This window comes from Larus michahellis, chromosome 13 (genome assembly GCF_964199755.1).
Source record: "Larus michahellis chromosome 13, bLarMic1.1, whole genome shotgun sequence".
Classification (NCBI taxonomy): Eukaryota; Metazoa; Chordata; class Aves; order Charadriiformes; family Laridae; genus Larus; species Larus michahellis.
In genome coordinates, this window is record NC_133908.1 from 6,413,320 (window position 1) to 6,428,248 (window position 14,929).

At 42.1% G+C, this 14,929-nt stretch overlaps 2 protein-coding genes across 7 annotated transcripts in view; both read right to left on the reverse strand.

Moving 5' to 3' along the window:
• Positions 1-7,726, reverse strand: part of CABIN1 (calcineurin binding protein 1) — a 121,294-nt gene extending 113,568 nt beyond the window's left edge. For 5 of the 6 annotated variants that reach the window (XM_074607102.1, XM_074607099.1, XM_074607100.1 and 2 more), the window contains exons 1-10: positions 7,586-7,726; positions 6,964-7,074; positions 6,351-6,490; positions 4,631-4,695; positions 4,096-4,188; positions 3,640-3,753; positions 3,331-3,465; positions 2,911-3,091; positions 1,828-1,957; positions 824-973 (exon numbers count right to left, since the gene is read on the reverse strand). In XM_074607102.1, coding sequence (XP_074463203.1) covers positions 824-973; positions 1,828-1,957; positions 2,911-3,091; positions 3,331-3,465; positions 3,640-3,753; positions 4,096-4,188; positions 4,631-4,633 — 806 coding nt within the window. In that variant the 5' untranslated portion in view covers positions 4,634-4,695; positions 6,351-6,490; positions 6,964-7,074; positions 7,586-7,726. The remainder of the gene's footprint in view (positions 1-823; positions 974-1,827; positions 1,958-2,910; positions 3,092-3,330; positions 3,466-3,639; positions 3,754-4,095; positions 4,189-4,630; positions 4,696-6,350; positions 6,491-6,963; positions 7,075-7,585) is intronic. The other variant, XM_074607098.1, reaches the window with a different exon arrangement.
• A 2,571-nt stretch (positions 7,727-10,297) lies between these two features.
• On the reverse strand, positions 10,298-12,997 carry LOC141750850 (D-dopachrome decarboxylase). The gene is made up of 3 exons (XM_074606698.1): positions 12,821-12,997; positions 12,573-12,748; positions 10,298-11,754 (listed from the first exon to the last, which is right to left on the reverse strand). The coding sequence occupies exons 1-3, from the start codon at positions 12,926-12,928 to the stop codon at positions 11,682-11,684; spliced, it is 357 nt and encodes a 118-aa protein (XP_074462799.1). The 5' UTR covers positions 12,929-12,997; the 3' UTR covers positions 10,298-11,681.
• Between the last annotated feature and the right edge of the window lie 1,932 nt (positions 12,998-14,929).

Genomic DNA, 14,929 nt, shown 5'->3' on the forward strand with positions numbered 1-14,929 from the left:
TAGAATACACCACTCAGAAAAACAAGAACAAAATGTGGCAGTCAGCAAGTTTTCAGGAGGAAACTGGTGAGTTGGTTGCAGTAGGAAGGAAATGGGAATCAATAACTCACCTATCTCAAAAAAAGCCTCTAACAAAAAAAGGCCTATGCAGTAGCTGAGGAAATTACTCTATACTGAACCCTAAAAAAGGTAGTGTCAGAGGAGCCATTTTCAGGTTCTGCATTCAATCGACGATTAAAAAAAAAAATCTCACCCTTATCCACAAGTAGAAGCAACTTCTCTGCAATAGGACGTACATGCAGAGCCCACTAATATTCCAGAAAAATATGTCCAATAAAAAAACAAAGCAAAACCCAATCCTTTATGCCTTAATAAAGACATATAAAACAACTTGTTAGTATCCTTATATATTGTTGCAAATAAAGAACTGTAATTTGTTTCCCAGTTTCCATCATCCCAATAGTAAAAACATTTTTAAAAAGCTAAACTTACTTTGAAGTTCATGTACAAACTAGTCATATATGAAAAAGCCAATAACTCAGCTGGAATGGCTGCCAAACCATTCGTCATGAAATTTTTTTTTTTTTTTTTTTTTAACATTACTGGTTTTAATTCAAAGGTTGAAAACTGATAGATACGGGGTTTATGCTAAAATCATAAGCACACCAAACCAACCTATAAACTCATAAAATATGAAAACACTGGGGGGTTTGTTTGTTTTCACAAGAAAAAAAAGCGTTCTGAAGAAATCTGAAGTGCAACACGGTTGTCAGCAAAAGGTTTCAGAGAAACCTCTTAAAGAAGGGAAAATATGAAGACGTACGTGAAAAAGGGAATTGGCTGGACCAGTCTGAGGTCTGGTTCTCTGTCACGCACTAGCAGAGCTTGTCTTTTCTTACGTAGCTCCAGTGCTTCATCTATGATTCTTCCTGATTCAGCTGCACTCACATTTACATTATGGATAGACATGTCACTAAGAAATAATAAGAAATGAAGACAAATTAAAGTTATTGTTTGTTCGTTCGGTTTTTTTGTTGTTTGTGTTTTTTTAAAAGCCTGGGGAGATTAATTTGATATCTTCCTATAATATAACAAACAGTGTTAAAACAAGCATTCAAATAACATTATTTTACAAACTTTATAGCATGCATATAGAAGCGTTCACCATCCAAAATCTTTGTTCTGCCTTAAAAATTAAAAGATAAAGGAAGATTGTCCTATTCTGTTTTCCAAACACTGAGACATTAAAGGAAAGCAGGAAGTTTTGTTTTCTTTCCTGGACAGAAGTTTTTCATTCAGAAAACAATTGTATGGCTGAGAAATTCCTTTCATTCCAAAGTGCTATTTTGAGGAATTCATGTCATCAAAAATAAAATTTGGAGTTGAAAATTTTCTTGTAGACTCTAGGTATGAATTTTTGAAAGTGAAAATAATCCACTTTTTCAGAGATATCACAATCCAGAATCAAAAAACAAGTGGCTTGGTTTGTTTTTTTCAATTGGGAAAAGAAAACAAAAATGAATGCTGCAGATATCAGCTGCCAGTAAGTAAAATAAAATGGAGGCAGATGATTACTAGAGATCTAAGTATGAAAATAGGTGAGCAGCAGCAGCAAATTGATTTTTTGCCTCTTCCTACCTCCCTCCAAAAGTAATTACTGAAGAACATTCTGTAAACAGCACCAACACTTAACATTGATTATTTAGAAGGCAGATGAGCAAGATATTGTTAAAGCTTAAAGCATTATATCTCACCAGCTTTTCTGAACTCCCCCAAACCCAAAATTTAACACTCCAAATTCAGTATTTAGTATAAGATAGCATTCACCATTTGAGGAACATCCTTAAAGAATCTTTCCGGAGGCAAGGCTGCTCCTCAAAGATCTTCTCCTTCAGAACCAATCCTTTGCTATATAGACAGTCTTTTTCCAGAGCTTTGCAGATAAAATACAAACATGCTGACAGAGAAACAGAAATTGAATGGTCAATCACTGCTATGGTTCATTCAAAAGCTCCCATTTCTGGGCTGCATATTCACCACTGAATTCCAACTAAATATGAATTTACATAAATTAGACCAATAGCTTTGTAACATGTCAAATAATTACATGCATACAGTGAAAATAACCTGTTATGTCTTCCCAAGTATTACATCCAGAAAAAGAATATAATTAAATTTGTTTAAACAAATTTTGCAGTACATCTTTTATTTACTTTCAAGACTCCATTCCTGCACAAAAGAAATTAGAATCATAAAGCAGAATCACAATCATTTACCATTTTCATGTAATCAAATGTCTTAACTGCAGATTCTATTAGTGTAACAAGCAATGTATTCCACCAGGGTTTCGCTCGCGTGGGCAATTAGGTACAGAAAATCAGGACCATTCCAGCAGTACAAAGCTAAAGGATCAGATTCAACACTTCTGACATCTTGCAACTTCTCTCCTAAACTTCCTTTGAATCAGTTTATCCACAGCATATTACTCAAATGTAAAATCTTAGGGTCAGCTGTATCAACTGTTCTAACTACAATTGATCATACTAGGCTATGAATTGGACTGTAGTTTTATACTCAAGTCCTGGAACTATGTAGCTGGAAATGACTAGAAAGAAAAAAATCAACATACACTGAAAGGCAAGAGAACAGTCTACAGGGAAACTTTGCAGAGGGTCTGATTTAAGAGACCACAGACATTTATTTGTAGGGTAACCAGAATTGATACAGACCTTCATACCTTATAATGAAATAAAAAAAAAAACCCTACCATGAAGTAAAAGTCTTTATCATACCCTAAAGTACTGCTTACATAAGGTACACTTTCTCCTATATGACTGCATCATTACAATTTTTTACCGATATGTAAAATTACACATACCTTGAGAATTTTTTTTGGTGTACTGTACTTACTTGTGTAGTCACTGAGTGTGTACAAGATTGTGATAAGGTTATCTAAACAAGGCCAGTGATCAGGATTACACCTGAGACCTTCTTCAAAAGCATGACGAGCCAAAGGTAGGCGGATTAGTTTTATTGCCACGCGACCAATTTTATACCATAGGTTGACATCAGTAGAGTCTAGCATTACAGCCTAGAAAGCATAACAAACAACATTATTCATATTTCAGACACACATATACACTTGTCTACAGGGATTGGCACTGCTTTAGTTTGACTGAATGGTGGCCCAGTTATATCACATGTAACACCAGGTAGTACACAGAATTCAGATATACATTCAAATGACAGATACTGAAAGGTGTACATCTATATTTTGGCAAGTTTTTGCAAATATTGAGGCTACAGTCTTTTATATCAGCTGTACTGTACCTCCAAATAAAACTCCATGGCTGTCTCTAAGTCATCCCTTTGTGCTGCCAGTTGTGCTAGGTTTTTATAGGTGGAATATTTTAACATCAAGCCTGGATGTTTCAGCCCTTCTTTCTCATCACCAGAAAGAACTGCCTACAAATCATAAAATAAATGCAATACAAGCATTAGGAGTTAGACAAGTAAAAAGAACAGCAAACAACTTGCCAATTGATAACACTGACATTTCTAATTAGCCAGTAAGAAATTAAATAATACAAAATATAATAAAAATAGTTTCTAGAGTTTAATTCCGTATAGGTCACTGACCTCTCGCAGAAGACGAATCTCAAGCAGCTCATGATAAGCTTTAGCAGACTCTTCAAATCGGTCATGTTTCTGAAGGTCCAAGGCTTTGTGGTACAAAGCAAAAGCTTCTGCTTCCTGCAGTTAAAAAAAATTAGAACCTATTTTGTAGGGCAACTTTATTACATATACTTATTGCAATATACTAATATTTATTATGAATATCAGTGTTTTCACACTTTTAATACTTTCTGCTATATAGCAATTCACATACAGACTGTATGGCAGAAGATTATATTTGGTCAGGAAAGCTAACTCATTTGAGTGAAGTTTTAGCTTGCTAAAGGAGGGTTCAAGAGATAAGATAGTAACACAACTTTCTTAAAAACAAAAAATTATGGTTGAACAATCTCTGCAACAAGAGAGGACAAAACTCCCATCAAGACAAAACTTCATTAAGAAAGTTGTGGTTTTACTTACTTGTGCTTCCTTTGTCTGTGTCTTATGACTTTTGAAGGTACCTTCGTAGTCATCCTCAATTGTGGAACTTGCATTCAGTGCTGCGATTCGAATCTAGAATGGCAGTCAAGATGCAACAAGAAATGTTACATCTACTTGTGTCCCAGTTTCACTTTGCAAACTGGATTTTTCTCTTTTTTTTTTTCTTTTAAATTTACTTGGTGAATGGAAAATACTGAGAGATCTCTAAGTAAAGTTACAAGAACTGTAACAAATTTAGTCATTGCTAATTGAAAATAATAAAATATCAAAACAATTTCCCCCCTGAAATCAGCTAAAACAAACAAAATTTCAAGTGTCTTGCAAGCAACGGCTTCCCTAGAACAGACATGTGCATTACAGTGATTTTTTTCCAATTCTTAAATATACCAGTAACTACAATCACTCCAAAAGCAATGTTCTCATTACGTCAATTTATTCTGAGTCCTGGGGAAAGAGAAAATTTTCAGTTTTATTTTACCAAAGCATCTCAAAAAACATCCCAATAAGCCCTTACCATGTTCACAGCTATTCACACTGTCTTTCTCCAGGATTAGGAGGAAGGGCCTAACACAAACAGGTCTGGAAAGCAAACAGGATTAGCATATTTATTCTGTCCATAAAGAAAGCATTCACAAGTAAAAGACAGACTGGGAATACTTTAATCAATAACTAATTAACTGTCCTGTGTCACCAACACCCCACACAAAAAGATAAATTGCCCTACCACACAGGAACAATAACATTAAAGTGAATTTTAACAGAAAATAAAATACAAAGTTAAGGACATTCATTACTTCAGGATGGCTTTCAAAATGCTAGTCCTGGGGGTGAAGGGAGCGTGAAAGTATTGGCAATTTAATTATAGCTATAAGGTTACTCAGGTACCATATAATATTTAGTAAACATACATTATATTAACAACACTACAACATGAACCCCTTTAACATGAACCCCTTTAATGACAAAAGCTAAAATGAAAAAAGCTTCTTGAACACTGACATTTTATGAGCATGAATCACTATAACTCATGAGTTTATCTTCAATTACTTTAAAAAAATTATGGAAGTTTTCCTGCACCTTTTAACTATAGCACAAACCAGAGTGCTCTCTCACCTCTAGGAACCACAGCACCTACAAATATTTACAGAACAGGAAAGAAAAAAAAAAAAAAAAAAGGGAAAGTTATCCGTGTCAGACTGACTTTGCAGCAGGCCATAGTGGCCAGTCAACCCATTGCTCAAAATGCTGTCTGCACCTGGAAAATCCACTGATTAAAAGTGTTTTCATTACTGCTACCTGGGCTAGAATAGAATCAGCATTTATAATACAGTTGTCTTTTCTGAGTACGTTGGCCAACTTCTACAGACCACCTCTAATGACAAACCAAGTTATAGCTACTGCATATGCACTTAGATCTATTAGATTTACGCAAACAAAAGAAACTGAACTTTTACTAACTGGTATTTCTTCATTCTGATGGAAGGATACTAATATTTCCAGTCTTTTTATCACTGACAAAAAGTTTAAAGCAGAAAATACACATTTATAATCTGTAAGTCATTTTTCCTCATAACTAAACCCATAATTTATATTCTATTAACTGTTTGAGACATTATGTTAGTGAAGGCAAAAAATATGAAAGAGTTCTGAGCTGAGTTTTTAGAAAAGCTTCACTGCTATGTGATAAAACCTTCCCATCAACTCAAACAAAAAGATGACACATGCAAGACAGGCTAAAAACAGTCTTTAATATTGGAAACCACGTTAATAGAAGAGTAAGTCCAGAATTAACCACAGCAGGAAGCAGTGGGAGTTCTGAACTACAAGCTGAATTAATTTATACATCATCATGATTAGTTGTGCATGCAGAGAAAATAATGCTTTGACAGGAATTTCATTCATTCAGCAATGATGCTTTGCCTACACATGCACCACTTACTTTACTCACTTGCAGCTAAATCAGACTGAAAACTGCACAGCAATAAAGCATTTTTCTCTTTAAGTCACTAAATAAACATTATTAAAACCTCAAATCTCTTTCAAGACAAGGATTCCTTGTCTACTTTGCATAGGAAGAAAATATATGCACAGAGATTAATGGTTATCTCTTTCAGAAATATTGAACGCCCCAGGTTTTGACAGCAAATGCAGACGTTTGAGACATCTAAATAAATAAGACTGTATGATCCCAAAGCAATTACATATTTAAATTGAGTCTTTTTAAGTTTACTTACAAATGCACCTATATTCAGAAATATGCTCAAGTCTTTTGCTGAATCCACATAATCTTGTTCAAGATGGCAGAGGAAGTCAACAGGATAGAGACTACAGTCAAGAGTTTACTTCTGTGGTTAGACTACCAGCAAAACTGCAACTACAGAAGAGGTGGGGAAACAATTTTAATTCTACTTTTTATTTATACAGAAAGCTTGTAACAAATATTTGGCAGCTCTCCTCTCTGCTGCTCACAAGCAGAGACAGCATAGCCTAACAGAACAGTATAATGCTTTTGAAAAACAGGGCAAGCATATTGCCTCCACAGAGCTTTGAAATCGGTGTGTCGGGCAGGTGGGGGGTCGTTTCATTTATTTTTAAACCAGGCATTGTAACTGGTTGCAAATCTAACTGTGGACTGAGTTACAATAGTGTCATAACATCTAGGAATTAAGTATGTCACTACAAGCTCTTTCAGAGGAACACAGCTCCACCAATTAGGTAGGGAAAAAAATAAAATTAGTCTTTAATATAAAGTATTACAAACTTGTTTGAATTTTTTCAGTTACAGGAGTATCTCAGCTGAAGTCTGGGTCTATGACAGGCGAGCACATCCTCAAAAGGCAACAATACCTCCGTAAAGCCTTTTGCCTTCAAATCTTATCTTCTTTTATCTTAGTAGTTCAAAACTTAAGGAAAACTTCAAATATCAGCTCTTGTTCCCACAGCTTTTGTGAGTCTCAACTGCAAAATAAGAAACAAAGGGAGTGACCTAGACTTTCCTGGCTTTTGTTGCAGTACTTGGGATCCATACACTGCAAATACACATTTGTTTAAAAAACAAACACACAAACAAACAAAAAACCAACAAAAAAACCCAAACAAACCCTCTTTTTTTCTTTTGTTTTGGGTTTTTGCTTTTAACATTGCAAAGATCACCTCCGCCGCATTTTTGCAAAAGCCGTTTTTCCTGAAACACGGTAACTTTGCGCGAGGAGGAGCGGGGACGCCCCTCACGTTGCTTCCCAAGCTCCCCCCCCCCGAAGGGTGGCACAAAGAGCCGGGAGGAGGCGGAAGAGGGATGGGAGCCCACGTTCGCCTCTGCCCGTGGCTCGGCGGAGGGGAGCAGGCGAGGCTCCGCCGCCTGGGGCCGGGCTCTGGCAGCCCTCGCCGACGGGCCGCGACAAGGGCAGGGTCAAAGCCCCGGCAGCCCCTCAGGCCCCGCTACGGGGCCGGGGGCGGACGGGAAACTCACCTCGCAGGGCCGCCCCCGGGATGCCGGCGCTGCTCCCGGAGCGGCTCCCTCAGGCGAGCGGCGGCTCCCCGGAGAGGCGGCCTCACCGGCGGTCTCCACGGCAACGCCCCCGACCCCCGGAGCCCTGCGCGCCAATAAAGGGGCCGCTCATTGGCCCAGGAGCCGCCCCTTAGACAGCCAATGGGAACGCTGGAGACAGGGAGGTGGGGAGGGGCGGGCGAGAGTTGAGGCCTCTGTGAGGGGTGTGTGCGCGCGCGTGCAATGGCTTAAATAAATTGCAGATTCGCTTTTTAATGGGCCTGGAAATCATCCCAAAGTTAATGGTTTTCCCTCAAACTTGCTGTGGTGCTTTAGATGGGAACGTGCTTTTATGCCCCTGGCCGTTAGGGGAGGCATCCCTGCCTGGTGGTGGCAGGACGGTGTGAGGCAGTGATCCAAGCAAAACAGTGACAGCTTCTGCTGGGAATCATTTTAGTTAAATGTAAGGTGATCATATGGCAGCGACTCTTGAAGAAAAGGTGTGCCATCTGCAGATCGATGTGAGCCCTCCTGGTGCCCGCACTGAGTCAGGAGAGACTGAGCAGAGACTGACCTCCGAGGGCATGCTCCGGCCTTGCCCTGTCTGTAGGATAGACCCACATGTTTAAAGACACCCTTTGTTACAACAGGACACATCACACTGATGAAGTTAAGCTTGTGCTTCAGCATTTTGCTGAATCTGCGTTTAGCACTATGAAGAACAGTCCTCTTTGTCCTGAATATATGAACTCCGGCATCCCATTTCTGGGAGAAAATAATCATAGAATCATAGAATCGTCTAGGTTGGAAGGGACCTTTCAGATCATCTACTCCAACCATCCACCTAACACTGACAAGACCATCGCTAAACCATGTCCCTCAGCACCACGTCTACCCATCTTTTAAATACCTCCAGGGATGGCAACTCCACCACTTCCCTGGGCAGCCTGTTCCAATGCTTGACAACCCTTTCAGGGAAAATTTGTTCCCAATATCCAGTCTAAACCTCCCTTGGTGCAACTTGAGGCCATTTCCTCTTGTCTTATCACTCTTTCCATCATGACAACAAGAACAGGGTTGCCATGAACAGCAGCAGCACACTGTTGTGCTTGGAGAATTAACTTCCAAAGCTATGGCGATTCTGTAATACTTTTCTGTCAGTATTGCCCTTCAGCCTCCTCGGCGCCTCGCTTCTGTAAATACACAGAAAGATTGTCTGCAGTTCAAAGGTTTGAAGCTAGGAAATGGTTACAGAGTGTTCAAAATCGGGTCGTTACCTTTGAATTTGCAAATATGCCTATACAGAGTTCTCAAACAACAGAGGTCATTTCTGTGAGCAGAAATATTAGTTAACCTTAGGAGGTTAAGCCTGGGAAGTTACAGAGTCAGTACAACAGTAATAAGATCTACTGTAGTTGGAAAATACTAAATCCAGACATCAAGCAGCCTCCATCCCATGAAAGAGGGACAATCTGCACATAGCGTTCAAAGGAAAGGGATTTTATATTATTATTGCTGAGCCCTAGATAAGGGGGGTGTATCTGATTTTCTCCAACTAGGAAACATAAGCAACAGAGGTGTGAGAAAATGTTTCCCACTTCTGTTGGTTTGTGTGCGCGTGCCCTAGGGTGGGTTTCAAGGGCCTCCATAGCCCCTTTGCAGGTTATATTTCTTGAGCCTTTACATATTGCACAAACCTATTCTAACATTAGCTCAGTGGAGGAAAAATAGGCCGTCTCTTCCGATTGACATGAACATTAAAAGTATATTCAGCATCAGCAGTTTATGAAGGAAAACAGCCAGCCGCAAGCTCGTAGGACTCTCAGATTCCCATTCTGTGCTGACAGACCCCAGCAGCAAAAAAGGATCAGTTGGCTCAGACCGAGGCACAAACAATTCATAACAAAATGATTCTTTGATTAATATTTTAACTGCTCTTACAAAACCTCAAAGTCCACGAACCATAGAATTCTCAAGATGGTCCTTGACCCAGCACTTTCACTGTCATTTTGCACTGTTCTAGGATGTTTTGTCAGATAACACCAGAATGCAGACAAAACAGGGAAATGAGTGGGAAAGTCATGCTGACAACCCATTTTATTCAGACATCTTTGTATGGGATACTCTTTTCCAAGCTCTCCTTCTCCTTCCTTATCTCTTCCTGCTCAGCTCTGCTGAAAGTTGCTCCCAAGCAAGAGCCCACACGGGGAGCAGCCGAGGGTGAGGGGACGGCACGGAGTCTGCGGCAGTGCCTAGCAGTGGCCAACACAGCCCGAAAAAGGAGAGCTGGGGCACAGGGCAGAGCAGGGTTTCTCTAAAGGAAGCAAAGGCTTTGGCAAGAGTTTGTGCTTGTTCCTTCACGAGGTAGAAGGACCTCCAGGAAATGAGCCATCTGCAGATCAGAATTAAAGCGATATTATTTTTTGCATTTCAGAGTATTTGCCTTCAAGTTGGTCAAGCCCTCTTGCAAAGCCAGAGCTGTCCACCCTCTTCCCTGGAACAGAGTACTCCTGATTACACGTGTGTCTCAAGACTCAGTTCACTTACCTGTTTGTTACTCAAGTTTCAAAAACTTTTAGTGGAAGAGACCTCCTGAGATAGCGCAGGGACCTGGGCAGCCATGATACTTGTCTCCAAGCACTGAGAGTCAAAAAACCCCAACACTATAAGCCAATAAACTGACACTTATCAAAAGAGGCTTTAATAAATTTTATTAATCAGATAACGTGTAGCATCCCTAGCCTGATACACAAATTTGTGTTTGGTATTATAGTCCTGACAGAGTCTGCAAAGACAGATGATGTTTATTATGCATAGGGAACAACCAACTTCAAATGCTAAGTAGAAGGAATATTTTCAACTATCTTGAGACCTCAAGTCATAAATAAACTCCAATGACAAAAACTCAGAATGACAGAGGAGTGCAGAAGCATCCTTCAGCCTTGCATTCCCATGGACCTCCATGTCCCAAGGGCATGCTCGCAGATCCTCTGAGCTCCGTCTGCGAACTGACCAAGTCACAAAGTGGAAAGGAAACTGATAATGTTTTCATTATCAGTGGAAGGCAAAGATAACATTATACATAAAAAGTACCATGCGTCAGTTCAAATAAAATGCCATGTGTATTCCAGTTATAAAGTGAGGGAGCATATGGGGCCTAAAAAAATAAAACACTTCCCTGCTGGGACAGTGAGCAGAAAACACCATCCACAGCACACAGTGAGATGCTGTATCACCCCAAAACTCCCTGTAACAGCAGGGGGAGTAAAGGTATTTTGAACAACTGAGTGAATGACAAGAATTAAAGCTGGTAGTGGCAGAACCTTCAAAATATTTTCCTGTGGCACAGTACAATTCTTCACAAGCGACTCCCTCCTCTACACGCTGTCATCTGCACAGAAACATTCAGCCGTGAAGATCTTGCGGACAAATAACACTTTGCAGGAGCAGCCACCAAGGGTAGCAATGGTAGAGCACAGAGCACAAAATCTGACATGACCCTTAAATAAACTATGATATAAAAGCATAAACTCCCCTCCCAATAATCACCTCTCTTTCCAGAAAAGGCTTTTGGGGAGTTTGAAAAGAGAAGAATTTTACTCCCAGTTCTTCTTAGCCAGGCTGGGGCCCTTCTGCTGCCACAGGGAAACAGAAGGAAGGATCTTTCTGCCTTGCAAAGTATGAGGAAATCTGGATGAACCCAAGAACTTCGCTGTTGCTCAATAAAGCCAAATGTATTCTGGCATTCAACTTTTTGCTGCTACAAAAGAGATTTTTCTAGGCTCACATATGGCCATCACTAGACTGCAGTGGCTTAGCCACAGGCACCGGGAGAGCCTACGGGCTACAAGACAGGCTTGAGACAAAGATACTGAACTGTTTTAGTAAAATCAGTGCAGGTACAGCTGATTGCCCCACTCTTGAGCATTGTACGCACGGGATGCAAAGACAAAAGTGAATCATACAAGTGAAGGTGCAGAGCTACACAGATTTGATCATAAGAGGAAACAAGTAGATGGAGCTGGTCATCTCTGGGTTGTCTTCATCATTGCTTTGTTCCAACCGGCTGCTTGAGGGATCACAGGAACGTCATGACTGTTCTGTTCTTGCCAATCTGCCAGGGCTCCAGTGGGTAAAAGCGGATGACAATCCTTTTGGGGTATAAGAGCACAAATAAAGTGGATGGGAAATGTTATTATTTTACTATTAAATATTATCCCTGCCCAGTTTGCAACAAGGTAGAAAATCTGCGCTAAGCTCTCGCTGGCTCACACTCCACAGTATTAATTTGACAGAAGCAAAGATAAGCTGCATACAAACAGGTGCCAGACTTCATCCACACAAACTGAAAAGCAGACTGAATTTCAACACTGTTTATATGGGACACTTGTCCATTTCTGAAGCACCCAAGCAGCTCAGAATCTTGTTGGGTATTTACCCTGACAGCAGGGACCCAAGAGGCAGGGACATGCTCCCTGGGGGAGACGGGAAAATGGGGCAGAGAGGGGCATGGCTTACCTTCAGGAACAGCCTTCTTCCAGCATTTGGCATGGCGACCACACTGTGACGCTCTACCAATTCCCACTGGGTTTTCCACCAGTTACACCAACTGGAACCACTCATCTTTAGAGAACAGTGTTTCCCAGACTGTACAGCGAGTGCCAACCAGTCCACGGTTTTATCTGTACCTAACTGTGCGTCTGTGATTCAGCACTCAATGTTTGCAATCTAGTCTTGGACATTTATTAGACCTGAATCTCATGGAGGGCCTGGAAAACTATGTCACCATCACTTTGAACACCTCTCTGTGCTTTAGTTTGCTGTGTGTCATGTAGTCACACACCACATAACCCTGACAGCAGAAGTGCTCTCCCCCTTCCCTGCCCCAGGGCAGCCACGCTGTCCTTGCCCGAGGGCAGAGCCCCCGCTCCGGGCCCGCACTCGCCCCCCGGTCGGGTCCCGCACTCACCGCTCGGTGCCGAGGCCCAGCTGGGCCGTGAGGAAGTCGAAGAAGCGGGCGCTGTGCCGCTGGTTCTGCTCCGCCGAGCCCACCACGCCGATGGAGGAGACGAGCAGCTGGGCGCAGGGCTCGGCCGAGCCCGACACCACCATGGGCAGCCCGCTCCGCACCGTCACGTTCACCCTCTGCCGGCACAGGCACCGTCAGTCCCCGCCGCCCCGGCCGCGGCCCGGCCGCCCCCGGCCTCCCCCGCTCACCTCCGCCGGTTTGCCCAAGATGTCGGCGGCGGCGGCGCACAGCTCCTGGGCCAGCCCCGACGGCAGCCGCCCGGCCGGCAGGTTGGTTTCCAGCTCCACGAACGGCATGGCTCCGCGGCTCGGAGCACCCCCGCACCGCCTCCCCCTCCGCCTGCCCGGCGCGGCCCGGCCCGGCCCGGCCCCCGCTCCGCCCCCGGAGCCGCCCGGCGCGGGGCGGGGGGGGCAGCTGGAGCCTTGCGCCGTCCCCGCAGCAAGGCCGTGGGCATCTGGTCCTTCCAGCCGTTCCAGCCCCAGGATGGGCTTTGGCTTTTCTCTATTTTACCCCAATTGCATCGTCTGGCTTTCGGGGCTCTTGCTTTTAACCATGTGCATCGCTGCATATATATCATAATACATATCCATGTATTAGAGACTGGGAGAGCAAAAAAATCGCATCTCACCAACAGAAGGATAAAATAAGTCCTTACTGCCAGTGAGAAGTCTGTTTTGGTCACCACAACAGACACCTCCATGCCTGTCTCGACAGGACGGGTTAAGAACAGAAGAACAGTGATCTCTCAGAACAACCAGCACTACAAGAAATTAAAAGACAAGTCAGAGAGGTTTATTTTGTTACCCTATATATAATTACCAAACTAGCTTCTGCAATCAGGACTTTGAGCTCCGAGGTTGATAAAAGTGACCCCAGCAGGCTGGCTCACAGGGACAGTCTAATCTACAGAGCAGAGGTGTCTAATGTACAGATGAGGGGTTTCTCAGAAGCTGAGCTATTGTCCAGTGAGCGTTACGTGCTCATTAACAGCAAACAGTTATGAACCAGATAGATTAAAAGGTCATCTTGTTTAAGGCACAGCACTGTTGTGAAAATTGGCCCTGTATAATGCCGTTTTTTGGTTTTCTGTGGTTCTAGACAATCCTAATGAAAACTGCTGGAATTGCTCATTTTTTGCTGGGGGAATTGCTTGGCCCTCACTGCTGCTAATGAAGACAATGCTGGCAGGAGCGGTGTGTACAACCCAGCCAGCAACAGGGCTGGAAGATTTCTAGAAGAGAGACTGTGAAGAGAGAGACCCAGCCGGAGAGGGGGGATGGAGAGGGGATGGGGCACGGCAGGCGGGCAGAGGGTGGCTGCTTGCGGTGGTAAGTGGTAATACAGACGGTCCCTTCAAATCCAGGAAAGCAGCAGCAGAAATAACCCAGGAAAACTGCTAGATTCCAGGGTAAATTTTGAGAAAGACATAATCCTGTAAATAGGAGAGATGATCCCAAGTTTGTCACTGAAATGAAGGCAGTGGGGGTATTCAGCCACCTTGCAAACCCCGGGTGCAAGCCCACCACTGCCTGATTTCTAGGAGTCATTGTCTCCAAGTAAGATGCCATTTAGGATCCATCTTTCTCTCTCATTCCTTCAAATACTAAAAATCCCTTCTAATTCCAAGGCCAAAAAACTCCATGTGACAAGAAACCAGCATATCAGAAAGCCTCCAAAAGGAAAAGAGAAGATTCAAATATCAGATATCCACAATTACAACAGGACATGGGGCTGTCACAAAATTTTTAATGATATGCATTGTTCTTTGCTCTCAGTGGTTCACCACATGAATGGCAGATTGTTCACGGACTCCCAGAGTTTTTAAAGTATAGACATTTGTTTTATTGTTTCTGTCTTGGAACAGGCAATTAAAATGCTTGTAGGGGGATGAACATACCACCAAGAGAGGATACCACCAGCAGCAAGTATTCTCAAACAGGCTCAGCCTTTGGAAAATCATGGTAGGTTTTTTCCCTCCTGCAGACATTTGCACGTGTCACCATCCACTTAGCAATTCCACTCTCAAAATTATCAAAAAAATCAACCACTTCCCATTTAAAATTTAACTCAGTTGTAAACAATATATTGTGAATAAATCATCAATAAAAACATATTATTCAGCTACTGTTTGTGAATAAAATAAAGGAAGGGTGGGAATAAACGTATGCCTGTTGCTAATATTTTTGGTTCATTAAAAGCGAGGGCCTTCAGTCAGGTCTCTTGTCTTTCTAGAGAACATGATCACAAAACAAAATTTCCTGCTAATGCAAGCCAAAGTATACAATGGAAATCTCTTT